This window comes from Sciurus carolinensis, chromosome 11 (assembly GCF_902686445.1).
Source record: "Sciurus carolinensis chromosome 11, mSciCar1.2, whole genome shotgun sequence".
NCBI lineage: Eukaryota > Metazoa > Chordata > Mammalia > Rodentia > Sciuridae > Sciurus > Sciurus carolinensis.
In genome coordinates this window covers 35,087,170-35,114,201 of record NC_062223.1, presented here as the reverse complement: position 1 = coordinate 35,114,201, position 27,032 = coordinate 35,087,170, and the positions used below count along the sequence as shown (strand labels likewise).

The 27,032-nt window shown below is 39.7% G+C and overlaps 1 protein-coding gene across 1 annotated transcript in view; it reads left to right on the top strand.

Moving 5' to 3' along the window:
- Hsd17b12 (hydroxysteroid 17-beta dehydrogenase 12) overlaps positions 1–26,039 on the top strand; it is a 147,849-nt gene extending 121,810 nt beyond the window's left edge. Inside the window, exons 7-11 of the mRNA XM_047516626.1 lie at positions 3,610–3,644; positions 10,733–10,814; positions 12,342–12,407; positions 24,554–24,703; positions 24,966–26,039. Coding sequence (XP_047372582.1) covers positions 3,610–3,644; positions 10,733–10,814; positions 12,342–12,407; positions 24,554–24,703; positions 24,966–25,070 — 438 coding nt within the window. The 3' untranslated portion in view covers positions 25,071–26,039. The remainder of the gene's footprint in view (positions 1–3,609; positions 3,645–10,732; positions 10,815–12,341; positions 12,408–24,553; positions 24,704–24,965) is intronic.
- Positions 26,040–27,032: the final 993 nt, after the last annotated feature.

Genomic DNA, 27,032 nt, shown 5'->3' with positions numbered 1-27,032 from the left:
GGGATTTCTTTTCTGTCTAGTGAACTCTATTCTTAGAACTTAATGGAAACATAGTCTGTGAAGCTCTACCTGATTCCCAGGCAGAACTGGTCCTTCTAAGCGTCAGTGCCCTGTCCACTTACAGCATGGTAATGATTTATTTATCTGTGTCTTCTCCTGTTAGATCCTGAGCCCTCAACATCTAGTTTGGTTTTGGCTGTTAATATGACCTCAGCTGAACACAGAATGACAATAACAGGACTAGGGATGTGGCTTGGTGGTAAAGCACTTGACTGGCATGTGTGAGGCCCTGGGTTCAATCCCCAGCACTGTGAAAGAGACAGAGAGAGGCTGCACCACCATGTTGTTTCATTGTTCCAGACTATAAGTTGATATGCATAGCGCATTTTGAGTGACTTCTTACATCATGGGTTTGATAAAGTAACATCAAATTTTTGATGTTGGTGGTGGTGGTGGTTTTTTGGTTTTTGGTACTGGTGTTTGAACCCAGAGGCAATTAACCACTGAGCTACATCCCCAGCCCTTTTTCTTGTCAGTGTTGAGACAGGGTCTTGCTAAGTTGCTTAGGACAGCTTGCTATGTTGCTGAGGCTGGCTTTGAACTTGTGATCCTTCTGAGTCAGCCTTCCAAGAGTTGCTGGGATTATAGGCATGTACCACTGCACCCAGCAAGTAACATCAAATGTAATTTCAGTTCTTATCCATATGATCATTAAGGTATTTCTTAAGCAGTTAAATTGAGGAATAATTTATATACCATAAAAATCTGTCTAAGTGTGTAGTTCAGTGGTTTTTAGTACATTTAGAGTTGTGCAGTCATAATGAGCTAATCTTAGAATAATTCCACTACCTCCAAGAAAATCCCAACTAATTTATTTTAAAATATTAATAAAATTGTCCCCCAAAAGACTTAAAATCAGCATACTATAATGACACAGCCACATCAATGTTTATAGCAGCTCAATTCACAATAGCTAAACCATGGAACCAACCTAAGTGCCCTTCAACAGATGAATGGATAAATAAAATATGGTATATATACACAACTGAATATTACTCAGCCTTAGAGAATAATATTATGGCATTTGCCGGTAAATGGATGGAACTGGAGAATATTGTGCCAAGCGAAATAAGCCAATCCCAAAGAACCAAAGTTGGAATGTTTTCTCTGACATGCAGATGCTAATTCACATCAAGGGGGGCATGGCTAGGGAAGAATAGAGGTACTTTGAATTAGACAGAGGCGAGTGAAAGGAGGGGCGGGGTTGTGGGATAAGAAGGATAGTGGAATGAATCGGACATTATTGCCGTATGTGCATATATGATTACATGACGGGTGTAACTGTACATCATGTACAACCAGAAGAATGAGAAGTCATACCCATTTATGTATGATTGTCAAAATGCATTCCACTGTCATGTACAACTAATTAGAACAAATTAAAAAAATAAATTGTCCAGCAACTTCTATGTGAATAGCTGAACTGAATGACCTCAAAATATGCCATTGTTTCTGGCTCTGGGCTGTCTGGGGCGTGCCACGCGTGAAGGCAGGACAGGTGGTTGATGGTGCTGCTTCCTAAAAGGGTAGCGCAGGCTGACAATGAAGGGCACGATTTCCCTCCAGGTGCCCTTCCTGACGTGCTCTGTGCTCAGTCCATTATACCCATTCCCTCTCCTGAGATTCAGAATCTGCTCAGCTGTAACGTAGGTACTTCCTTCATCGACTGATTGGACCCCGCCAAGAAGAGGAGCGGCTATCAGGCCAGTAGGAGGTAGAAGGCTGGGGTTAGAACCGTGGCCTGACCACAGACCACACTTGAATTTAGTAGCAATTCAGAAGCTGCGCTAAGCAGTTACTATGTGCTTCTAGGAAAGCACAACTCTTAGGAAATACGTAAACAATTTGAAGAGCTCTTAGTCCAAGAGAAAAGGCGGCTCTGCTGACAGGGTAAGCTGTGGATCAGCCTTTTCTCCGACTTGGTTCCATAAAGTTTGGTTTGAAGCCCAGTAGGCACATTTTTAGTTTTTGATCAAGCAAACCTAGAAAAGAGAAGAGGTAGAACTGTGTTTTTAAAACTATGAAATATTGAAACTGGGCTGCCAGCATAGCCAGTTTGGAAACTGGTTTTTTTGTTTGTTCTGTTTTTGTATTATCTTAAAATGTTCACACTGGTCAGTTGTTATCAAAACAAATGGTCAATTGTATTAATTAGAATATTGGTTTAGATACAGTGGTGGCTTAAACAAAATAGAAATTTCCGTCTCTGATGGAAAGCTGGGTAGGTAATCGGGGTTTGTCACAGTAGCTCCGAAGTCACCAGGAAACCTGCTTCTTTTTATCTCATTGCTCTGCCACTGTTAGCACATGGCTCTCACCTTGAGGTCGAAGATAGCTGGCCTACCTCCTTTTATCATGTCCACATTTTAGCCACTTTAATATAAAAAAAAGTAGACTTGTATGGAAGAAGGGCAATAAGGGAAGGTTCCCTTATGCTTTGAAGACGTGCCTTTTTTTGAAATTGGCAATATACGAGTTCATCTTTTGTGACACAGTGCCAGCTTGAACTTGCATTTTCACTGGGAATTATGTGACACCTCTAGGGTTGACATCTGGGTTGGACGTCCACGAAGCAGAGTTTACCAGGGCAAAGTCTGGGTGGTGCTTTCTTTCTTCAGGGTGCTTCTAGGCAAAAAGAATCCCTTCTTATCCAAATACTATGCATTTTAATTAACATAGTATTCAAGTTAGAATGCTTAAAACTTTGGCATGCATGCAGGCTTTATTATTACAGAACAGAATTTGTCTCTTAAAGAGCTGATGATTTACAGGAGTCAGGAATTTGTAGTTCAGCCTTGGTACTCACGGCGTAGTCATGTTGCCTAACCCGTTGGATTTCAGAACTCTTCTTGTTAAGACTCTCTCAAAACAGAGTTTGAAAGTAGCCTCTCATGATTAGATGCATTTAGCCACAATTATGAAGTCTTGAAAGAATGCAGACGTTACCTTTTCATTGTTGGTCACTGGAGACCACAGATGACCTTGACTTTCTGGAAGGATGAATTTTACATCTAGCTGGAACAACAAAAGAAATGAATATTAAGTGAAAGATACACTTAATATTTTCCAACTTGTCACTTTACAGAATTCTTCTAAGTTATTTTGGTTTGTTTTGTTTTGGGGGGGTTGTTTGGTTTTTTTTCATATATCAGAAAAGATTGAGCTCTTGAGATTAGAAAGTTCTAGGAATCTTGGGAGGCAGGATCTTCCTTGTGATAACATATGTCCTTTTCTAATAATACATTTTGGGAACCACTGATTTCACCGTAAGTCCTTTATTATTTGAAGATGTCTGGACCAGTATTGTGTTTCAGGCAGGTAATTTTAGCCAAGTTCACTGAAAAGTATTCTCAGGGTCATCTCCAGTAATTTCATCTGTTTCCCTTTTTATGCACTCGTGACACAGCCAAATTATACAGAGTATATAAAATAAACTGCTGTCTGGCTGAGTGGCAAGTGGCTTTGTGATTCCCTTCTCTTGTGTGGGTGGGTGTCCTTCACTCCATTGCCTGTGTTCTCAGTCACCATGTTTTGTTTTCCCTTTTGCAGATGACACGCTTGGTGCTGCCTGGCATGGTAGAAAGGTGAGTCACGAGCTCACACACAAACACTGTGGATGTGGAGCTCATTATTATTTATAGGGAGAATCCTTTGAAAATTTCATTAAAGTGACTAATGAGCCCAACCTCCATGTCTTAGTGCCAGGCAAGTTACATGGTGGAGTGTGAGTCACCAGAGGAGGCCTTTTCCACTCGATTTTTTATTTCCCTCTCCAGGGTTGTGGTGGTTCCTTTAGATCAGGATTAAAAAGCCAGCCTGAGTCACCATCACTAACTCAATTGCCTGCTATTCTGAGGGGGTGGAGAGAGTTCCTGGGATATTCCTGGGATTGCCTTCTTAAAGCTGCATCCTCTGAGAGCCCAGGTCAGTAGAGTTTCATGAGCAAGATGCCATCCTCTGGTTCTCCACTTCTTACTAGGAGAATGGATGCATGGAGGAACTTAGGCATGTTAGGAAGTGGTCACAAGATCAACAACCCTTGGAGGAATGGCAGTGTCCATTGGTCTCATCTGTGTTCCAGTATAAATTGGATACCACTAGGGTATGCTGAGTGGCTTCATTTTTATTGAGGAAAATGTGGTAGTTTTCGTATTTGAAGTAACATGAAGTGTAAAATTATAATTAAGCTCTATTCCTCCCTTGGAAAACCTGAATGATGGCGAGACCTCCAGAGAAAACCTGTTGGGAAGAGCCATGCTTGCATCTTGAGCCAGCATGATCATTTCTGCATTTAGGACCTCGGAGTTCTCCTTCTTCTGCAAAGTTGCACTGAGTTTGGAAAAGAGTCAAAGAAATCACAGCTTTGAAAAAGGAGGACCTGAGGACCCAACTTCTGTTTAGAAGCCTCCATGACCAGTTCCTGGCAGGGATTATACCTTAGGTTTATTGGGTACCTCTGTGTGCCAGGTGTTACATTGGCTATTTAATATATGTGTTAACTCATTTAATCATTAGAGATGGGGATCTACAGAGACTGATGAAGAAACTGTTCCTCATCAAGGTTCTTTGTAATTCCATTTTACATATACTGCTTTGCGTATTGTAGTAGTTTCTTTATTTTAGTAAATTTCCCTTTGAAACCTTCAAGATACTTATTGCTGGCTGGCAGTGGGAGTGTTCTCCTGATGGTCAGACATGGAAATGGTAATGGTCATACCAGAGCAGAACCTAGAAGAGCAGAGTTGGGGAAGACAGAACAGAACTCAGTAAGGATGAAATTTTGGCTATCATCTTAATTAAGGTTTAACGTCCGCAAATGACATAGTAGTAATTGAGGACAATAAATCCATCCATTTAAAAAATAGTTGGGTGGGGAGTGTTGTTCAATGGAAGAATACTTGCCTAGCATATGTGAGGCCCTGGGTTCAATCCCCAGCATCTAAGGAAAAAAAAGGAAAAAAAACTTATAAACCACAGAAGTATTGTAAAAGAAATTTTTGAGTATGTTGATGAAAACCTTATTAAAAGGGATAGTGCTTGTGAAATCATTTTGCAAAGTATCAAATATTAGATGCAGAGTTGTAGAAATCTAGTCCTTTATGTTAATTGAAAGCAACCCTCCAATATGAGAGGTGAAAAAAACTTAGGTCCAGACAAATAGAGTGCTATAAAGTTGCATAAGTGAGTAAAGATTACAAATGTAAAGAGCTACAAACGTTACTGCTCTCTGTAGACCTAGCAGCCATCACCAGTTATAATTAAAGCACCAGATTAAGAAAGAAAAAAAAAAGTATGAAGAAAAGAATTAATCCATTCAACAGGATGGATACATTGAGTAAAATTTACTATGGAGCATTCAGAAGATGAGTTGAATCTTTGCCCTGAAGAAGTCAAGTTGATGTTAAACCAAAGTTGAGAAATGACCTGGTGGAAAGCTATCAGAAGCTGTGGACTGAAACTGACATCATGGGGATGATTGTGGTACTTGCTAAGGACTAGTGAGAAATGTGTACAGATTCTATGAATCAGTGCTTCTGATTAGGGGAAGCAATATCTACATCCGCTGGAATTTAGGAAGTCACTTAGTGTCTATTCGTCGAGATAGGCTAACTGCAATAGCAGACAAACCTCCTAGGCTTCACGTAGTACAGATTTATTTCTCCTGCACATCTCTACCTAGTCCTTCAGGGATCTGAAGCTCCTTCCAGCTAAAGGCTCTATCATTCTTTAGGTTCTCCTCTGCATGCAGATGAGGGAAGGAGAATCAGCATGAGTTTGGGGGGGTTTCATGGGCTAGCCTGAAAGTTCTGCCCATTTTCCATTGTCCAAGACTCATTCTGTCACAGGCTCAGCTAACTGAAAGGGAAGCCAGAAATGTTGTCCCAAAGGAAAGAAAACTCCAAGTGAACAGGTCACCTGAAAGCAGTCTGTCCCACACATTATATAAGTTGTTTCTTTATATTCTACTCTTTACACCACCCCAAAATGGCCTGTTTCCTATAGCTGGTTTCCATAGATTGGTGTCTCCATTGAGTAACAGCAGTGTCCTTTAGAAAAAGCCTTTGTTGGTTCCCCTCCTTTTCCTTTCACTGATTCTGCCTCTGATGTATGAGATTTTCCAAACCCTCCAGAACTATAGCCTAGGGCCAACTGACTATCACTAAACAAGTATCTATAATCAAACTAAGGTATTATTACCATAGAAGTAGAAAGTACATAATTACATTATAGAGGAAACTCGCTCTTTCTACTTCCCTGGAATTATAAACATTGTGTACAGCTGGAGCCAGGAGGTGGTTGCCATAACAACCATGGAAAGGCTAAAAATAGCCTCTTTCATATTGTATTGCTTAAGGTGGAATTATGACATGTTATGGTGTTTTAGAGCAGGTAATTCTCTTTCATGTGTTAAATGTTTGCAAACTTTCTTCAACAAAGCAATATTTGTATAATGTAAGTATTTGGATTGCTGGTTCTAATTATATACCTGACCCCTATGTTCCAGGATTCTTTGCTGACATAGAACTCTATTTCAATATGTTTCTCTGTCTTCTGAGAGTCTCTCTGAGAGCTGTCTACACCAATTTCAGCTTTATGTTTAAGCTTAAGATATCTATAATATATGTAATGACTGCAAGAGCACTCGTGTGTCCTCTGATAGGAAGTGGGAATGTGAAGAACTGTGATGGAGTCTTTTCGCATATTTCCGCTTGCCTGTCATCAAACCCTATAAAAGGTAGCTGTCCCCACTGTGATTGACCCTGTGTCCAGTTCTTCACAGTAGCATTTCTACCTCTCCACTTCCTTCTCTTCACCTGCAGTGTGGGGCAGTGCTGAGGTTTCCTGAGGAAGGCAGAAATCAGTGTCTTATTTCAAAGGAGACCTATTGCTTCCTGTATGATAATAGTATTTTTATAGAGGTGAAAACAAGGATACTACAAAAGTCTGGTATAATGGTGGGACATTTATAGAACAGAGGTTTGGCAATTTTTTTTTATCCAGGTGACTACTAAAGAGAGTCTTATGGGAAACTGCACAGGTCTGAGGGAATTCTAGACCGCATAGCTATAGGAAGCTATAAAGGCAAGGTCCTAAATTTTATAGGATTGGGTGAGTTTGCTTGGCATGTGGGGGGACTAATAATGGAAGAGAGGTACTTCTTTATTAGCGGCTGATATTTTCTGCTTTGTTTTTGCAATATTTTAATTCTAGTAGATCCTCAGTAATTCATACCACTGCCATACCATTGTGGATTGTTAGCGAGTAAGCAGTATGATGAATTAATGTTGCATTACAGAAAATATTTTTTAACTCATTTATTTGGATGTTTGTCATAACAAACTAGAAAATGTGCTGAAGTATGAGCAACATGAGTCTTCATTATAGAACTTAGGCAAAAATTCTTAATGTTCCTTCCAATCTTAGAATTATTCCCAAGTCCCTGGAAAATGAGAGATTAACCAGGGTTTGGTTTTATGTTTGTTTCTGTGTACAATTAAGCGCAGCCCATTTCGTCCTTCTGCTTGATATAACAGAGTTGTCATGAGTCTGGCTCTGCCATGGAAACTGGTTTGACGTCACTAATTCTGCTTAGATGGAGGATTAGAGCTAGACAAAGTCGTTGATTTTAAAGACGAGTTCTTTGTGCCTTCCAGTCTCAAATGTTCACCCCCGTTTCTACATAAAGGATAGTGTATACAGTAGAGGATTGAGACAAGCCGTACCAGTGTGTTATTTGTGATTCAGACAAAACTAAGTTGAATAGTGTCATCCTTGGAGAGAGAGTGAGACAGAGACAGAATTGTGTGCTGTTGTGGGTGTGGGAAGGTTTTTGCTTGACAAATATGTGTTCTTGATGGTAGGACAGATTTGTAAAGGGGGTACTTTCTCTGCTGTCATTGGGTATAATCATAAATGCTAACTTCTTATTTCTTAGGTGTAATACATTGTCACTTTATGCAGCACTTGAATAGTCTTAAATTATTTTTAATGTATTTTAAAATGCAAATACTGTGTTTTGTAGAAAGTACCCTAAAATTCTGACTTTTTGCTGAAAGTAGCTTTACACCCTAGAATTTTAAATCAGGGTAGAATATTTGGGAAACAAAGATCTTAGCTGCCTCAGGGAGTAATAAACAAGTGAAGGAGCATGGTTGTATGATTGTGACTTGTTGGATTACTGATAATATTTCTTGAAAATGGGAAAGAAGCTTTTATTATCTGTAATATTGGAATCATGACTTCAGTGAGTAAAGTTTTAAGAACCTGTTTAATGAGTTCAAGATTTAATGTTTAAGAAGTATTTGATAATATTAAGCATACCTTTAAAGACTTTTAAATTGCATTTCATTTGTGAGAAATGAAATAAGAAATGTAAGATTTCTGATCCAGGGCAAACACAACCACCCCTTCTAGTGTGAGTGGAAGAGAGTACAGAATCCAGCTGACAAAACCAGCAATGGTAGACTGGCTTCAGTGGAAAACGTCATCTGCATCTTCTTCCAACTGGCTTCTCTTTACTTGCTCTGTATGAGTGAGGAGATAACAATTCTTAGTTATGAGAAAAAAGTTAAAATAAAAACTCACACATAAAAAGATTCTTGGCATACAGGACAGGGGTTATAGCTCATCAGGATTGGGGGTCACTTCTCAGAAAGCATATACCATGTCACAGACTACACAGTCACTGTTGGCTTTCACTTGATTGGGTTCTGACCCTGCTGAAAGGTGATGCACTCCAGTATATTGTAAATATGTATTTTCTCTTTTTGTTTGGACTTATTGAGATATATTTTACATACCTTAAAATCTGACCATTTTAAGTGCATAGTTCAATGGTTTTTAGCATATTCACAGAGCTGTGCAATCATCACCACCATCTAATTGTAGCACCCTAAAAGGAGGAAGATAATTTAAACAGAGATTAATATTGTATTAAAAGTCTTCTGTAACAAAAGTGATTTTTATTCCGTTTTTATCAAAGGAATTTCTTACAGATATAGATAAAATGAAATGACTAGGTATTCATTGTTAATTAGGGTTTTTTTTTTTTAATCTAAAAGGATTGGGTTCTAACTCCTGATATAAACTCTTACTTTAAAATTAAAAAAGAAGACTATTCTGTTTCTGAGAGAGACACAAGCAAAAAACCAAAAAAACAAGAATGATGTGATTCATGCATCAATGGCTTTTTTCAAAACCCTTAATAGCATTTTTAAACTTGAAGTCTTATTTCTGTCACAAAAATGTTAATGGATTTTACTGCTTAGAGACGTATGTATTACTAATAAGGACTTCTGTTAAACACACACACACACACACACACACACACACACACACACACACAGAAATAGAAAGACAAAGCACCACCAACTTGTTTCCGGTGACACACATGAAACTGAGGATCCAGACTTCCCTTTGATGGTTGGAGTGGCATCTTGCCTAGAGGCTGGCAGATGGAGCCGGTGACCTTTGGGGATTATTTCTTTTCAGATTTACGTTTGAAATAACTTAGATGCCATTTAATCATGTTTCCTCTGTTATTTTGCCCAAAAAGGGTCTAGGTAGTCCCCCTTTTTTTTAATACTTAAAGAAAATGGGCTTTGTGGAAATTAATGAACACAAAGAGCAACGAGAAACTGGGTCAAAGGAAAGGAACCTGCTGTGGAGGATGGGAGGTGGGTGGGGTGGGATTTCAGTAGCAGAAGAAAAGGATCTGGCTAGGGGTATAGCTCAGAGGTAGACTGCTTGCCTAGTGGATGTGGGGCCCTGAGCTCAATCCCCAGCACAGGGAGAGAACCCTCAGAAGAATAGAATGAGGGGGAGAGTTGGTAGTTCTGACGTTCTTAAAATCATAATTGCACTTTTCTTACCTACATGTGCTTGTTAACAACTGGTATGATTAAAAGTTATAAAAGAAATCAAGCTTTGCCTTTTGGCAAAAGAATACATAAGTGAACTAGATACGGAGAGTTTTGGAGTAAACTCTTTGGTGCCCAGATATCTGCAAACCAAAGAAAGTATGAGGGCAGAATGTAGCTATTCACTCACTGCCAGAGGTTTTCTTAAGTACCTGTTTGTTAGCATTTGCAGAGTGCTTGAATAAAAGTGGGGTACAATTCCCAGAAGTTTATGATTTTGTTGAGGGGGAACGTATTTATGCAAACAGAATGATTAAATACTAGAGCAAGCTAGTGTGAGATGATATTCCACAATAAAGGTGCGTGTAGGGAAGCACCTGTAAGTGAGGATTTGTGTGTGTGTGTGTGTGTGTGTGTGTGTAACTGGAAATCAGACCCAGGGCCCCATGCATGCTAAGCACTTACTTTATCACTGAGCTGCCCTTAGCCCTGTAAGTGAGCATTCTTGATGCTTTGGACAGAGAAGACCTGAGAGATAGAGATCAGCACGAGAATAGATCTGATCCCATCATGCTCTGGATTACTAAGACTGGGAAGTGAACTCATCGTAAAGAGGAGCTATTTTTAGTTGATTAAATTACGACTCATTCACTAACCAAGCATATCACTCACTGATGAAAGGCAGGGAGAGATGTGTGTTAGGAAAGCAGCTATGTTGTTCTGTTTCAAATAATTATACATCTCAATCTGTAATTCACACACAATTGTGTATGTGATTTCACTCCATTGACTTGGCACATTTTCCTTTTTAGATCGAAAGGGGCAATTCTGAACATCTCTTCTGCCAGTGGCATGTTTCCAGTTCCACTATTGACCATCTACTCTGCGACCAAGGTGAATTTATTTTAGTCAATTTTGTCATTATAAGACCGAGGAATGATTTTTAGTTCAAGTAATTAACATAGACTTAACTTTCTTGAATTTCTATTCTTGGCAGTTTTCCAATGGACTAGGAGAAGAAAAGAATACCCCCTGTGAGTTTTAGGGAAGCCACAGCTGGAGACGTACTGTTAGGTGTAAATTTACAAATGGGACTCCAACACATCAGAACTGCTGATGCTTTCTCCCCCCCATTTATTTACTGATTTTAAAGGGATGCTTGTGCTTTCTATGGACAGCTGGCCTAGGCCAGTTACTTTCTTAATTAGAACATGATGCTAATGAGTCAGAGATTAGAGATTTGATATGTGAATGAATCAGTTTCACATAACATAGAAGAACGGCATCCAGTCAGCACATAAATGTACACAGTATGCCAAGATAGACTGGTGAGAGTGTAATGTTCTGTCACATTATGCAGAATTCACAGAAATACATTGTCACTTCTGGGGTGTGACAAGAATTTTCCAGACTTTGTGTAATTTGTCATAATTTCATACAACATCTCTATTCACCTCCTCACATTACTGCTAGGATAATAATGTAGAATGCCTTCTGCCTGCAGGTCAGTAGCGTCATGTTCAGATACATTATTGAGGCATAGAATACATTTCCGGAGGGAGAAATGACTATTTAGATGTTGAAGTTAAACAAGCTTTTAGAGAAAAATAAGCAAAATTATACTACATAGTAAGAACTTGCTATACGCCATTGAAGGAAAAGAGCAAACCACCTGCTTCCTTTTTCACCTGAAAAATCTCAGTCACTACTTTCTTCTGAAAAACCTCAACACCACCCCACAACCCCAACATACCATAGATATGTTTAAAATGCAGGCATGTGTTGGAAGTGCTTGCTGAACTTCAATTTCCTGCCTGTTCTCCATGGGTGCAGACTGTTGCTACTTCAGACCTTCGTGGAGTCATTATTGGTACTTTGCATTTCAAACCCCAGGTTGAGTTCACCTTTGAGAAAGGGTTCATTATAGGCAATGGATAGATTTCAGGTTGCATTATCCAAAGATGGGCTCTCATTCATCTGTATGCTTCTTGGGTTTTGCCACCCTGAAGCATCCAGAAGATGCTTGCTCGTCTCCTTTTCACAACAGAATACCAATAGGACAGAATTCGTATTGCATTTCTGCTTACATTGCAAGTAGAGAGTAGAAATATATCCTTTGTTATAATAAAAATATTTTTGTTAGAAAATAATTTTTTGAAAAAAAAAAAGAATGAGCTTTTTCCAGTTAAATAAAAATTTTAGTCTGGATATTATATTTGGTAAGGTTAGACTTCATTTAGTGGCAAATAGAAATCACTTGGGGCTTTGAGGGTTTTTTAAAACATTTTTCCTGCCTTTGAAATGAAAGAATGATTAGAAACGATAGAGTTAAGTAGTTTATTACTTTTTGTTTCCATGGCTACAGATCAGGCAGATTGATGTAACGAGCGTGTTTTCTTCTCACTCCCACCGCCCTCCTAGGCTTTTGTGGATTTCTTCTCCCAGTGCCTCCATGAGGAGTATAGAAGCAAGGGCATCTTTGTGCAGGTGAGTGGAGTTTGTTTCAGTGAAGTATCCCTGTTTTTGTGTGGTTTCCACAGCAACAGTTGCTGTCTTGGCAACGAAAGAAAATCACATTCCTCAGTAAGTGGATGTGACGTTAGCACACCATTAAAGACATGCTTGCTTTTTCCCTTATGCACCTAAGTCTAGCTTTTTCAAAATCATCACCTAGAATTAAGTAGGCATACCTAAAGTAGAATGACAAACAGTTGAAGCATGATTATTGTACATTCTTAACGGTTTAATTTTGAGAGAATCAGATCATTGATAGCTCTTTTAAGTGGTAGTAAAATATGCATAGCACAAAACTTACCATGGTCATCATTTTAAGCATGCAGTTCGGGCCATTGATATATGCGCTTGCTGTGCACCCATCGCCACCGTCATCTCCAGAACTGGTTCACCTTCCCAGACTGAAACTCTGCCCACTGAATACTAGTTCCCCAATCTCTCTGGCAACCACCACCTTCTGCTTTCTGTCCTTCTGAAATTTGTCTATTCTTTTTTTTTAGTTGTAGATGGACACAGTATCTTTATTTGATTGACTGATTTTTATGTGGTGCTGAGGATCGAGAACGCACTGCCTCACATGCTCGACAAGTTCTCTGCCACTGAGCTACAATCCCAGCCCATGAATCTGTCTATTCTTGATGACTCCTATGTGTAGAATCATAGAGAGGTTGATCTTTCATGATCAATCACTTAGCAGAATGCCTTAGTCTCCCTTTTGCTTAGCAGAATGTTTCGTGGATTCATCCATGTTGAAGAACATGTTAAATTTCCTTCAAAGGCTCAGTAATATTCTTTCATACATATAGCACCACATTTGGTTTGGTCACTCATGCACTGAAGGACATTTGGGTTGCTTCCACCTGTTAGCCATTCTGAATAATGCAGATATGAACCTGGGTGCATAGTATGTCTTTGAGACCACGTTTTCAGTTCTTTTGGATGTGCATGTAGAAGTGATATTGATGGATCACATGGGAAATCTATTTTAAATTTTTAACTATGATACTGTTTTCCATATTGGCTACACCATTTTACCTTCCACCAGCAGTGTACAAGAGTCCCCAGTTCTCTTGGTGTAGTGTCTTCTGTGCAGAGCATTGATAGTGTTCTTTCAGTTTTGGTACAGTGCAGGTTATCTACTTTCTCTTTTATTTCTGGTGTCCTTGGCATTATATCTAAGAAATATCCACTAAATCCAATGTCATGAAGATTTTCCCCTGTTTTTTTTCTAAGAGTTTTATAGTTTTAGCTTATCTTGATCCACTTTGAGTTGATTTTCATATTGACCTTTGAGTTTATTATGTAGTTAGTAGATATAGTACTGTGAAGTATAATACAGAATGTGAGACAGCACAGAGAGTGGGTTTTATGAGTACCTATCTCAAATTAGCTATTGTTTAACCCAGAGAAATAATGCTCCCAGTGTTTCCATGCTTAGACACATTTTAAAAATATTATTATTATTTTTTTTTGTAGTTGTAGATGGACAGCATGCCTTTATTTTATTAGCTTATTTTTGTATGCAGTCTTAAGGATCCAACCCAGTGCCTCACACATGCTAGGCAAGTGCCACTGAGCCCTAGCCCCTTAGGCACTTTTTAAAAAATGTCTTGGGAGAAGTTGCAATCCCTGCCTTTTTGCTGGTTCTGCCTATCACCTACCTGTACACACACCTGGTTCTTACTATGGCTTTCATTACTTTCAGCCTTACATTTTGCTTTTTTGCACCTTTAAACTTCAAGTGATCAATCAAAATAATTGTGAGTATTTGAGTGGATACTTTCCAGGGGCAGTGCTAAACATTTTATTTGCCTCTCTTCACTCCATTTCATAGGGATCTCATAAGATAGTGTGATTATCATCATTTTTTTTTTTTTAAAGTTGTGGAAATTGAGACTTTAAAAGATTAAGCTATTTGCCCACATTGAACCAGAACTTAAATCTGGTCTGTTTGGCACCAAAGTCCTTGTTCTTACCCACCAAGCTACTTGCTCCTGACCTGTAAGACTGTATTGAACAGTTACTGGTTCATCTGTGTTTGAGAAGTGATAGAACCAGAAGGTACTTGGCTGCTTGGTTCCATTTCATCCTTCATATCTGCAGATAATCAGGATAGACCTAAGTGCTGTCTAGCTCTTGCTGCTAATAACCCTTTTCATTCTGGTAGATATTGGAGCCAAGTCACCTATCATGAGAGAGAGTGGTAATGAAAGACAGGAAATGATGACTGTTTCCTCATTCACCAGGGCCCATGGAGAGCCTGCTTATTGTAAATTCCCACCTTTGCTTTCATCCAAGGGATGCTTGGATGTCAGAGCCACTTGGTAATACTTGGAGTTGCAGCTTCTCATATGTATAAGATACATTGGGGAGGACAGGGTTTGCTAGAATGAGGTTTATTTGAGGGCTCACAGTTTCAGAGGTCTTAGTCCATGACAGCAGACTCCATTCCGTGGGGCTCAAGGTGAGGTAGAACGTCATGGCAAAGAGTGTGACAGAGGGAAGCAGCTCACAGGATGAGCAGGAAGTAGAGAGACTCAACTTGCCAGGTACAAATATATATCCCAAAGCCATGCCCCCAGTGCCCCACCTCCTCCAACCACACCCCGCCTGCCTTCAGTCACATTCAGTTGGGGGATTAATTCACTGATTGCGTTAAGGCTCTGGGAACCCAATCATTTCCCCATCAAGCCTCTCGCATTGTTTCACATGTGAGCTTTTGGGGGACACCTCACGTCCAGACCTTAACAACCACTAAGCTACATCCCCAGTCATTTTTATTTTGAGACAGGGTCTCACTGAATTACAGTCCTCCTGCCTCAGGTACCCCAGCCCCAGGCACTTGAATACAGGCTAGCTTGTAATTGCCATGCCTGGCTTCTCATTTTCATAGCCTGTTACCCTCAAAGATATTTTTCTCCAGATTCTCTTCCTATTAATCTGGTATGACTAGAAACTACTATAACATTACAGTATTTGTCTTCTGAAGTATATTTACTTTGATAAACTTATTTTTCCCTAATAATTCTAAATTACATAATTTCACCAATCATTGTCTTTCTTCACATGAATTTGTTTGAGATTTAAACTTAGAATGAATTTGGTGAAAAAATACTCAAATTGTGAAGAAAAGCACAGTTGTCATGTTGTGTGAACATATCAGAATGCTGAAGGAGAATAAAAAGAATCTCATTAATTCTGATGAAAGGGGCAAAAAATCTGGTCTAAATAAAACTCCGAGTTTAAAATTATTGGGGTTTTTTCGGTGGTGTTTTATGTCTCCGAATTTGGGGACTAGACATATTTGTCAGCTGATTCCACTGTCCACTCCATCTCACATGTTTCTCTTATTAAAATAGAAATCAGATAATGTTGCTTTCCTTCGTAGTTCTCCAGTGGCTGTCCATGAGGTTTAGGATTAAATCTATTCTCCATGGGGCCACTGTCTTTCTTGACTCCCTGTCATGGTCCTTCCCTGTGTTCAGGCCAGAATGGACACTGATGTCCAGCACGTGCGCTGCCCTGTGAGCTACCATGACTGGCTTCTTCACGGGCATCTGTTTCCCCAGCTCCTCTCCAAGTCCATGCCACATGTCCTCCCAGTGCTCTTCACACCTGAGCGCTGTGATCCCTGGCCTTTCAAGGCTCTGGTCACAGTTCGCCTACTGGAAATCCTTGTCTCTGTCCCACGACACATTTGCTCACACCTCTCCTGCCTTTATCTTACCTACTTCTGCCTGCTGTTCTCTGGCTTTTTCCTCTCTCCCCCACTTCAGTGTATTCTTGAGAACAAGGTTTGTTTTTGGTTTTGGTTTTGGTTTTGGTTTGTTTTGTTTTTAATTCAGAAAGAGTTTTATCTTGTTTGTCTTTGTATAGCTAGTGGCACGTGTAAGTTCTGTTACACTAGAGACCTGCCTTTTGCCTGGTGCTACAGAGGACTCTGGTTTAAGTGTGGTCATGCTTTGTGACACAGTCATTTCTTTCGAGGGCCTTCTGAGCTGCTTACGTTGCTCTCATGAACTTCAGATCTTCAGTTGTGGGTGGTTCCTGGACTAATGCTGTGTTGCAGAGTTTCAGGTTTTCACTAATCTTTGGAAAAACAACCATCTTTTTAGGCCTGCCTCCATGTGAATGTGTGCCAGATTGCTCTTTCATAGAAGAAAGTATATTCTTCAAATTCTAGATTATTTTATTTTACTTCCTTATTAATATTTTCCCCTTGCTTTCCCTCAACTTGTTTCCTATAATTTGTAAGAGTATTTAAAATGCCTGTTGAGAATTCAGATTTGCCAGCTGGGTGTAGTGGCACATGCCTGTAATCCCAACAACTGGGAGGCTGAGGCAGGAGGATCACTAGGTTGCAGCCAACCTGGGCAACCTAGTGAAATGCTGTCTCAAAAAAAAAAACAGACTGGCATGTTGCTCAGTGGTAGAGCGCCCCTGGGTTCAATCCCCAGCACCTGAGAGAGAGAGAGAGAAGAAGCGAATTCAGATTTGCCATTCTGTAATCATTTTCGGGAAATACAAATAAACAGTAGCAGTACCTGGTGCAGCGGCACAAATCTATAGATGCAGCTACTTGAGAGGCTGAGTCAGGATACCCACTTGAGCCCAGGAATTCAGGAGCAGCCTGGGCAACATAGCAAGACCCCAGCCTTTTACAAAAAAAAAAAAAAAAAAAAAAAAAAGGAAGGAGAAGAAGAAGAAGAGAAGAAGCAGCAGCAGCAACAAGTTATGTGAATGCCCTGGAGCTGAATTATGAGCTGGATAGACTATTGATTTTGAACAGAAAATGAGAATAGGAAGCACCTTGGGTAAAACTTATCAAAAGTATGTTCGGTTGGTGAGGACTACTTGTCTCTTTATTACCTTATAATTAATAAGTCAAAAAAAGTTATACTTAAATCTTTAAAAAAACCAAATCAGGTTTGTCCGACTTCATTGACCAGTTATTGAGATTCCTTTAATCTGGAATATATCTGCCACCTTTCTTTGTCTTTTATGACATTGACATTTTTGAAACACACAGCATGCCTCCCCATTTTTTTTTAACTGAATCTTTCTCACTTGGGGCTTGTCTGATGCTTCCGCAAAGTTAGGCTCCAGTTATGCTTTCCCGTCCAGAATACCGCATCTGTGATGTGTCCTCTCAGGGCATCACGTAGACATAGGATCCTCAATTTTGAACCTTCAGTCATGTGTCACCCATTTTTTTCCTACCATGCAGTTACTTTAATTTCCCTTTGACTAACAAGCAGTCTGAGGAAAGACAGTTTAAAACATGCATGCATCCCGCCGCCTATTGTAATTTCCCTTAGATTTAGCATCCGGTGGTGTTTCTTTACAGCCTTGTAAATACAAATCAGAATGTGCTGCCTGGATATTCAGTTGTTTCAAAGCAAGGTCACAGCGAAAGCACACCCACATCTGTGCTCCCTCAGTCCAGTCCGTGCTTTGGTGCAGACTGCATTTGTCACCACGTGCTTAGGGGCAGGGAGAAAAGGACACAGCGCAGTCAGCAGAGCAAGGTTTGAGTTCTGCTTTTACTGCTGAGTGATGTCTGACCCACAGAAAGTTGCTTCATTACTTTGAGACTTAATCTTCTTTCTGGCAAGTGGGATAAATAATGTGACATATGGAGAAACACGACAAACTCAGAAATGGCATGGAAGTGTGAAGAAAAGAGGGGAGAAACCTACCTGCACTAAGCATGTGCAGTATGCCCCACGTTCACCCACTGACCTCCCTTGAGCTGGATGTTGACCGAGTCCATCTTACACTTAGTAAACGAGGGGTCCATAGGAGGCGCGTGACCTGCCCGAGGTCACTTCTGTTTATCGGACAGAAAGTGCTATTTAAGGGATCCTTAGCCAGGCAGTGGGGAAAGAGGTAAATAGGACATTGTCCTGTCCTCCAGGGAGAGAGAGAGAAGACAGACATTTAAGCATATTACACTTCAGTGAGCCCCAGACTGGAGGTATATATGTCGTGTTCCAAATGAAGACAGGAATTCCATGGCTTGGCGCCGTGATGGTGCTGTGAGGAACTAAAGGTAGGTGATGCGTTCAAGCATGCAGGAAGTGCGACCTGGGTCTGCGGTGCCTCCCTGGCTCTCAGGGAGGTGCTGCTTTGCGCCAGTGTTCCTCCTGGGACCTAGGAAGCTAGGTCTCTGAGAAGTCTATCAACCAGGAGACCATTTGCCAATTGAAACCATCCCTAAAGTTCCTTTGCCTACCTCTTTGGCAGAGGAACAGAGAGGAAGCAGGTAGAGACTGCCTGAACCCAGAGGGGGTGGCTGTAGGTTTCAGCTCCCTGCAAATGAGGTGGGTTTTCTTATTCTTGGCAATAGATTACAAAAAACCACACCATTAAATCTGAACTTAACCAATGCAAAGAAATCCTTTAGGCCCCATCCCTTTAAGTTGTCACCTTACAGTTCTTTTGTCCTCTTCATTTATGAGAGTTGGTAGTTTGGTTAGTTGGGTTAAAAAAGTGATTTTTTTAAAAAATCAGAATAAACTCAATTTGGTTTCATCTATGAAATTTAGAAAACAAACAGAACAAATTAAAGGAGAAAACAAAATTCAAGGATTTCTTAAAAAATGTAATAGAGATCTGTTAGGTCTCAAAGAGTTAGAAAGCTGAATATTATGAAAGGGTACTGGAAAACATAAGTATCCACTCATTTTTCTTGCTAATTGCCAGTAACAATAAAAGGAGGTAACAGAGTGTGTCTTTAGTGCAAATGGAGTCTAAACAGAGCTATGAAGCAACATAAAGATCCTCTCTGGAAATATTCAGATCTGGTCAACTGCACCAGCTTTGAGAAATGGCTTCAGAATGGCAAGATTAGATTGGCTGGAATAATTGAACTCCAACGAGGTGAATCTCCACACGTGTCAGTGCTGGTGTACATTTTCCTTGGCCTTGTACAACAGTGTTGTGCCACAAGATCTATGAACCTGCTGGGTCCCTCCAACCACCAACTCTGTGTCCAGAGGGAAGATAACCAAATAGTTACCTCAGTAGTCAGATATTCTCTGTGGAAATGGTGTTCTTGCACCTCTTACAGGATTAGCCACATTCTTTCCAAGGTGATTCTGAAAACATGAATGTTAGAACACTTAGAAAATAATTGCTGCTATACAGTAGAGCTCAAATCTCACACTCTAACGGACGGTGTTTAACTCACTCCTCGTCTTAGTACATTAAGAACGGTGCTCTCTCTCCCACCCCTGTTGCTTAAGATCACCCAGCTAGTGAGTGGGCATGGTGGAATTCAAATCCAGGTCAGTCTGCTTTCACCTGCTGCTGACCCCTGCCCCTCTCCCTGTACGCCACTGCCTCTCTCTCACATCCAAATTCAGTCCATAAGAAAACCCTACTGACTTTATTTTATCCTTGAAACGTACCCCCTCTCTGACCACTTCTCAGGACCTCCACTGCTACCACTCTGATCTGAGCCACCGTGCCACCTTACCCTGGTCCCTGTGCAGCATCTCCCAACCTGGCCTCCTTGTTCCCATGCGTGTCTAAAGACCCTGCAATCTGCTCACAGCAGCCAGAATAATCTCCTTAAAGCAAAATTCTTCCATGGCTTCTTAATTCTTTTGGAGTAAAACCATGAGTTTTTATCACCTACAATGTTCTGATTTCAGACTTCCACATTGTCTTGCATCCTACCCTCCTACTACTTCTGTGTTCTCCTTGCAGTTCCTAAAATGCCCTGAGCATACTCTGACCTCAGGGCCTTTGCACTAGCTGTTCCCCTCAGTCTAAAAGGCTCTTCCAGGTATCCTTTTGGCTGGCGTCCCTCCCTTCTTTCAGATCTTTGCTTTTGGGTCACCACATTGGAGAGGCCTTTCTTCATCTATCCAACTGCAGAAACAACTTCCACTACCAGTGTCCTCTACCAGTGTCCCCTTACTGCATGTAAGCTCTGTAAGATTAAGGACTTTTTTGTGCTCAGTTGTGTTCCTAGTGTCTAAACATGGTTTTATTATGTGCTCAGGAAATCATTTATTGTTAAATAAATGTTTTTTGTGCAATTACACCATTTTTCCTTTCATTCTTTGAATGTTGACATATAAATTCCACATATTCAGAGACAGGTCACTTGTAGAACTATTAGCCAGCATTGGTCAAGGATTTTCTTTGTGCAAAGTATATGTTGAACTCCTTTATTCTGAGCTTAAGTGACAAAATGTATACCTATTTTTTATTGCCACACAACATCAGTTTTCATTGTCTGCACTGTCAGAACATTTTCTTCTCTCTAACATTTCCTAGGATGTCTGAGGTTTTCTACCAATTACGTAATCAAGGACCCTTTTGGGGGAAAACTGATTTTGTTGTCTGTAAGTAGAGTATACAAACTCTCAAACTATAGTGTGTGTGTATGATTATCAGGTTTTCTGAGGACTTCAGATCCTGAAATAGCAGATGAATACACAAATTCAAGGAAGCAAAGTGCTCCTGTTATATCTCATAGGAGTGCCTTAGGAATATGTGCTGGCCACACTGGTAGATTTAATTCACAGAAAAGGCAAATTAGACACCAGGTCTAGAATCCCATACTGTGCAAATGGACGGGAGCCTGGTGTCCTCTGGATCCACATTATCCCAAACCCTGTTAAGAACTGTTCTGTGGTCTTGTTTAAATCTGAGAAGGTGTACTTAGTACACAGTTGACTGCACACGAAAGATGCTCCACATGAAGCCCCAAGATTCTTGAGTATTTTCCCACTGTGGCCTTAAGGTATAGTAGCTTTCCTGTTCTGAACCAAGGCCCCTCACCTGTTTTGTGAGGACCAGGTACCTAGCATTCTACTTGAGTGAGAAAAAAAATATACATGTATGTGTGTGTGTGTGTGTGTGTGTGTGTGTGTGTGTAAAAATAAAAAACTAAGTTACTCCATGGATTTAAAAACAAAGAAAAACCATTAATAGTCGTTTCCTAATGACCTAACCAGTTATTTTCAGTTTGGGATTCTGAATCTTGAAACAAGGATATTTGCCCACATCTATAGCTGTCAAGGTCAGTTTGTTTCTGAGCTGACAAAGTTTGTATAGAACTTGTTGAGGTTAAACAACTTTAAAATTCTGCCCAGAACACTTAACCATAAAAGTATGTATATCTTCTGGACCTATTTCCCATGATGTTTTAGGGAGAAAAATGGAGCTGGGCACAGTGGTGCACTGATCCCAGTGGAGGCAGGGGGATCTCGAGTTCAAAGCAGCCTCAGCAACTTACCGAGGCCCTAAGCAACTCAGTGAGACCCTGTCTCTAAATAAAATATAAAAAGAACTGGGAATGCAGCTCAGTGGTTGAGTGCCCCTGAGTTCAATCCCTGGTACCAAAAAAAGGGAAAACAGAAAAATGGATTAATTATTTATTGGGATTTTGTTTAATAGTTTAAGTATGTACCTAGATGGCCTTTTGGTAGAAAAGATAATTCTTTGTGTTCACATACACTTAAAATATTCCTTTTACAATTCTTGGCAAGTAACTGGATCTCTGCCTTTGTTTAGATATCTGACTTAAGCTTCATGGTATCTAAAATTTTGGTTTAAACTTTCATTATCAACTTCCTGGTATGATTAATTTTATGGACCATAGCAGCAGAAAGGGCCCTAAATACTGCTCTTCAGTGCTGTCCCTATGAAGTGGGGTTTTTGGCAAGTTCATTCAGTAGGTATTGATTGTGCCTCTACTGTATACTGAGGGCTGTTCTAAGCATTGGAGCATAGTGGTGAATATGTAACTTGTGTTCTAGACCTTGATACCATCCAGGGATTGGATGCAGTTTGTTTTGTTTTTTCTCTGCTGTTTTGCCTCCTTCCCACATTGCCAGTGTTTGAACTGTGTTGAACTACTTACAGTTCCCTGAGAAAGTCATGCTCTTTTGTCTCCTTTTATTTGCTTCTGTTTTTCTCCTTATTTGTTTACCTGGTGGGTGCCTCCACTGTTTAGGATTAGCTCAAAAGCTAGTTCATCTCTGAATCCTTCCCATCATGTCAACCACCTTGATTTTAAACCATGGTAGAAGTAAATAAATACCCTTTACAGAACAGAATTTGCATTTCTTAGTTGGAAAAACAACTCGACTTGGAATTCCTGTGTGCATCTCTTGTCCCCTCCCCCCCAGAGCCAGGGTCTTTTCTAGACTCTTGCCACAGTTTAGCTAAGCGATGAGTTAACTTTTGGCACCATCAAGTGGTTCACTCAGGCAGTGCAGTGTAATTTTCCTACAAGATCAAGAATTCAGTTTGTCACATGCATATTAAAGGGGAGAGGAAGGAAGGATGGATGGAAGAAAGGAACCAGAAATTATAATGCAATTGAAAAGTATTAATTATCAGAGCATCTGCATCTTGAGAGGCTCAAAACTTTACAGAATCTTAGCAGGCTTTGATCTATATGTGGGAAAGTCTTTTAAATTCTCACTTTTTTATAACCAGTAAACCAGAGGCACAGAGATGAGAAAAGGTTTGCTTCTGTTCCTTCACTATTTGAGATCAGAGTGTAAGCATATGTTCTGTTTTGTTTGTGACTCAGCTTTGCTGGGAGAACAAACTTGACTTACCTATTGAACTCCACATTTTATACTTAGTGCCAGTGACACAGGTCTGTGCTCAGATCCTCGCAACAAAACTTTGGTTTTAAAATTAAAGTCTTTTTTGTACTCCCCCCCCCCAAAAAAAAAAAAAAACCTCGCTTATTAAGTGAGGGATGAATGGATAGTGATAATGCCAAAAAACAAATTCTCGAAAATCTAAAGTTATATAATTAAAATTGGCCCAGGTCTGAAGTGCTTCAGTGAAGTTAGTTTATTTAGTGTAGATTTGAGGCTGCAGGGATGAGAAGGGGAAAGATGGAGAGTGACAGTGGCCAGTCCTGGGGTTCTAGACTGAACTGTTGGGCTGAAGTTTCAGGTTACATATTAAGAATGTTGAGTTGAAGCTCCGGTGGTGCGATCGGTTAGTGCGCAGTACTTATAAGAATGGAGGGTCGTATTCTTTGTTTGACTCATAACTGGGAGCGGGAAGAACCCAAAATTACAAAAACCTGCATACGTACAAAACGCCAAAGGGGCATGGACCCATTGCTTCCAGATCTCAGCAGAAAGGAAACCCAATTTTATTGAATAGACCTCAATTTTATTTCTGATATGGAAGTGTTAATTTTGACTACCACCTGTTGGGACAGATCCTCCTCTTTAACAGAAGTGTCATTATGATTTATACCCTTTCCTTTCACACATGTGAGTCGAAGAGAATACGTTCACCTTTGGTGAACTATAATGCCCTAGTTATTTCAAATCACAGAAGAAACCTCTTTTGTCATGACGCAGGACTCATTGTAATAGGGTTTCCTGTTAGGGAATTCTGTGTTGAATCACATTCAGAATGTACCAAGCATCAGCAATAAATGACAATAGTAAAAATCCTCTGAAAGATCTCATTCAGATTTGTCATCCCATATCTGTCCTGTCAGGTGTCTTTTGTTACTCAAGCAGTTTACATATTGTTATACAGTCTTTCCACCCAACTCACCAGCCCCCACCCAAAAAAAAAAAGAGGTAGTCCTATCTGATCACTAGCAAAGGTTATAAAACTCAGAATCAGAATGCTAAGAAGTTAGGAAAGAAAAGTGGTAGTGTAAGGCTAAGAAAATGAAATGTCCGTTGTAGGTCTAAAGTTTATAGTGCATGCTTAATTCACAATCAATTATAGGGGAAAGGAGTATTATCTCTTTAGAAGGATGCAGTGTCAAAAACTCAAACTTACTGGTTCTGCAACAGTGTTCCCTTTAGTCAGGGCATGGTCACCTGAGTCTCGGCTCTCTGGATTGCTATCAATGCCTTCCTTTCAAAGGTTCAGAAAGGTAGGTTTCTATTTTTTAATCCTTTCACCAGTCTCATTCTGTTTTATTCATAGATTGACTTGCTACCATTTGTTGTGTGCTTCATGTGTTCTGTCAAACTATGTTTAGACACTTGCCTCTCTTTTCTCCTTTCTTTACAGCTGTCAGTTAAGCATCACTGTCTGTTCTGAGTTTGTGACCTTCCTAATGGATGACATGTTTTTTTTTTTTGGGGGGGGGGTTGTCTTTCTAGAGTGTCCTGCCATACTTCGTAGCCACAAAACTGGCTAAAATCCGAAAGCCAACCTGGGACAAGCCCTCTTCAGAGACATTTGTGAAGTCTGCAATTAAGACTGTAGGCTTGCAGTCCCGAACCAATGGATACCTGATCCACTCTCTTATGGTATGTTGATTTTTAAGTCTCACATCGGTACTTTCTGGTTTGGGGTTTTTCCTTCTCCCTGAGTCACAAAATAGTGATACAAAATAGTGTATGTACACTCTAAATGTCTAATGAGGCATCTGTGCATTATTTTAAACTGTACACCCATGAACTTTAAAATCTACCTGTCAGTAAAACAACAATTTAGTAGCATCAGGTCATAGGCTTCAGTTGGCCCAGGTTCTGTGCTGTAATTACATATCTCCCCCATTGCTTTCCCTAGGGCTCAATAAATTCCATCCTGCCTCCTTGGATTCATTTTAAAATATCCATGGGTTTCAACAAGTCCCTGAGGGCTCGATATCTGAAGAAAGCCAAGAAGAACTGAGCGTGGAGTAGCGTGGTCAGAGGCTTCAGCCTGTGCGTATTAGCTGCACAGCACCCACCAAGCCCCAGAAGCCGCTCTTACCGTTTCAGCAGTCGGGAACCTGGCTAAATGTTGTCTTGATTGGGAGGAAAACAGAAGTTGCTTTTTGAAGTTCCTGACACATGTTCTGGATCCCACCAGAACTAATTTTGAAGTGTAATATCAAATGGATATAGAACTGATATTACCAAGAACAATTTAATAGGAAGGAACATGATTACAGCAAATCACAGAATGACAGTCAAACATAAAAGCCATCCGTTTCATCTGGCCCAAAGTATCAGTGATCATTATTAGATTTTCTCTGGAAATACACCATAAAATATAATCACTAGCAATTCCTTTTTTCCTTTTTTAAAAATTTTATTCACTTTGAGGGAATGGGGATTAATTAATTAATTTACTTATTGGTGACAATAATGACTTTGAAGAAATGGGGAATTAATTGGCTTATTGGTGGCCAAACTGCAATTTACATAGATCTCTATAAGGTTTTGTAGACAAATGTACCAGTTTATATGTTTATATGGAACTATTCTTTCTAAAAAGTAGCTAATAACATAAAATGATTATGAAAGGGGGAGTTATTTATGACACATAAAGCTCACTAAAATAAACTTTCTTGTAACATGTTATTTCCTCTCAGTTTACACATGTAAATACTGAAAGCTATGTGATATGATTGAATTATAAAGATAAATGGACCAAAATGTGCATCGAGGCAGACCACTCTCTGTGGTGCCACTGAGACCCTGACTCAGGATCTGCACAGACCCCCAACCTTCTGTTTTGCTCTGCACCAATATCGCTCACATGTATGAAAACAGACTACTTAAATAGTAATGGTTATTATGGAAATGGCATTGTACTTTTAAAATTGGTACCCTGTAGTACTGATATAATTAGCTTTAATAAAAGGTGATATAACCATGGGTTGAATGAAAGTATATTTTTTTTGTCCTGGAAACTTAAGATCATATTTATACTGGTTTAACATAGGACTGACTTTTATCCTGTTTCAAATCTGTATAGGGATGCCACTGAGGAATAATTCAGTACTGTGAAATATGTAGCACAAGATAGGCCTTTACCTCGGTTGTGATTCCTGGTGTTAAGCACCTGTAAATTTGTAAAAAAAAAAAAAAGAAGAAGAAGAAGAAGAAGAAGAAGAAAGAAAAAAATTTAAATGGGTTTTTAAAGTATTTCTAGCTGTTAATCTTGCCAGTTCAAGGTTTAAAAAGAAGGAAAAAAAAAAACCACAAATTACCATCATCCATCAGAATCATTATGGAAAAGAAAAGGTATTTTAGTACCCAAAAAGTAGGAAGAGCATAATCTGAGAATAATCCTTTGCCTTTTTCCCCCCTCTCTCCACTTGTTATAGAGATGGTGACACCACAATGACCTGGACACAGTATTTTATATGCTTTCCACATTGGTTGATTGTCCTGGTTGTTTTTGCAGAAAGGTAGAAGATAGAACCTATGGGTAGATGGGGGAGGAATTGGTCTGCAAGACCAATACACTAAAAGATACAAAATACTTTTTCTGTTATCCCAGTTAGAAAATAGTTTGCATGGACATGCAAAATATTCCCCCTTGTGTATTAGAGGAAGTGTCTTAAAACAATGGTTTGCACTATTCTGATTTGCCCTAATTCCAGTCCCACAAGCACTTGGAATAAATAAATAACTGTTCAGTGATGTTGTTAGTCTTCCATTTCCTTAAATGGTCCAGCCCTAAAGAGATGAATTCTAAGTTCTCATTCACTACTTATTTCATTGAAATGTAATAGAACTGAACTTTATATCAGTGAATGTTAATCCTAATATGATTCAGTGTGTAAGAGATTTATTGTGATAATATAGGAATGAAATGAGCTTATTACTATAACTTCTTAACTCCATTGACACCAGAAGTGAG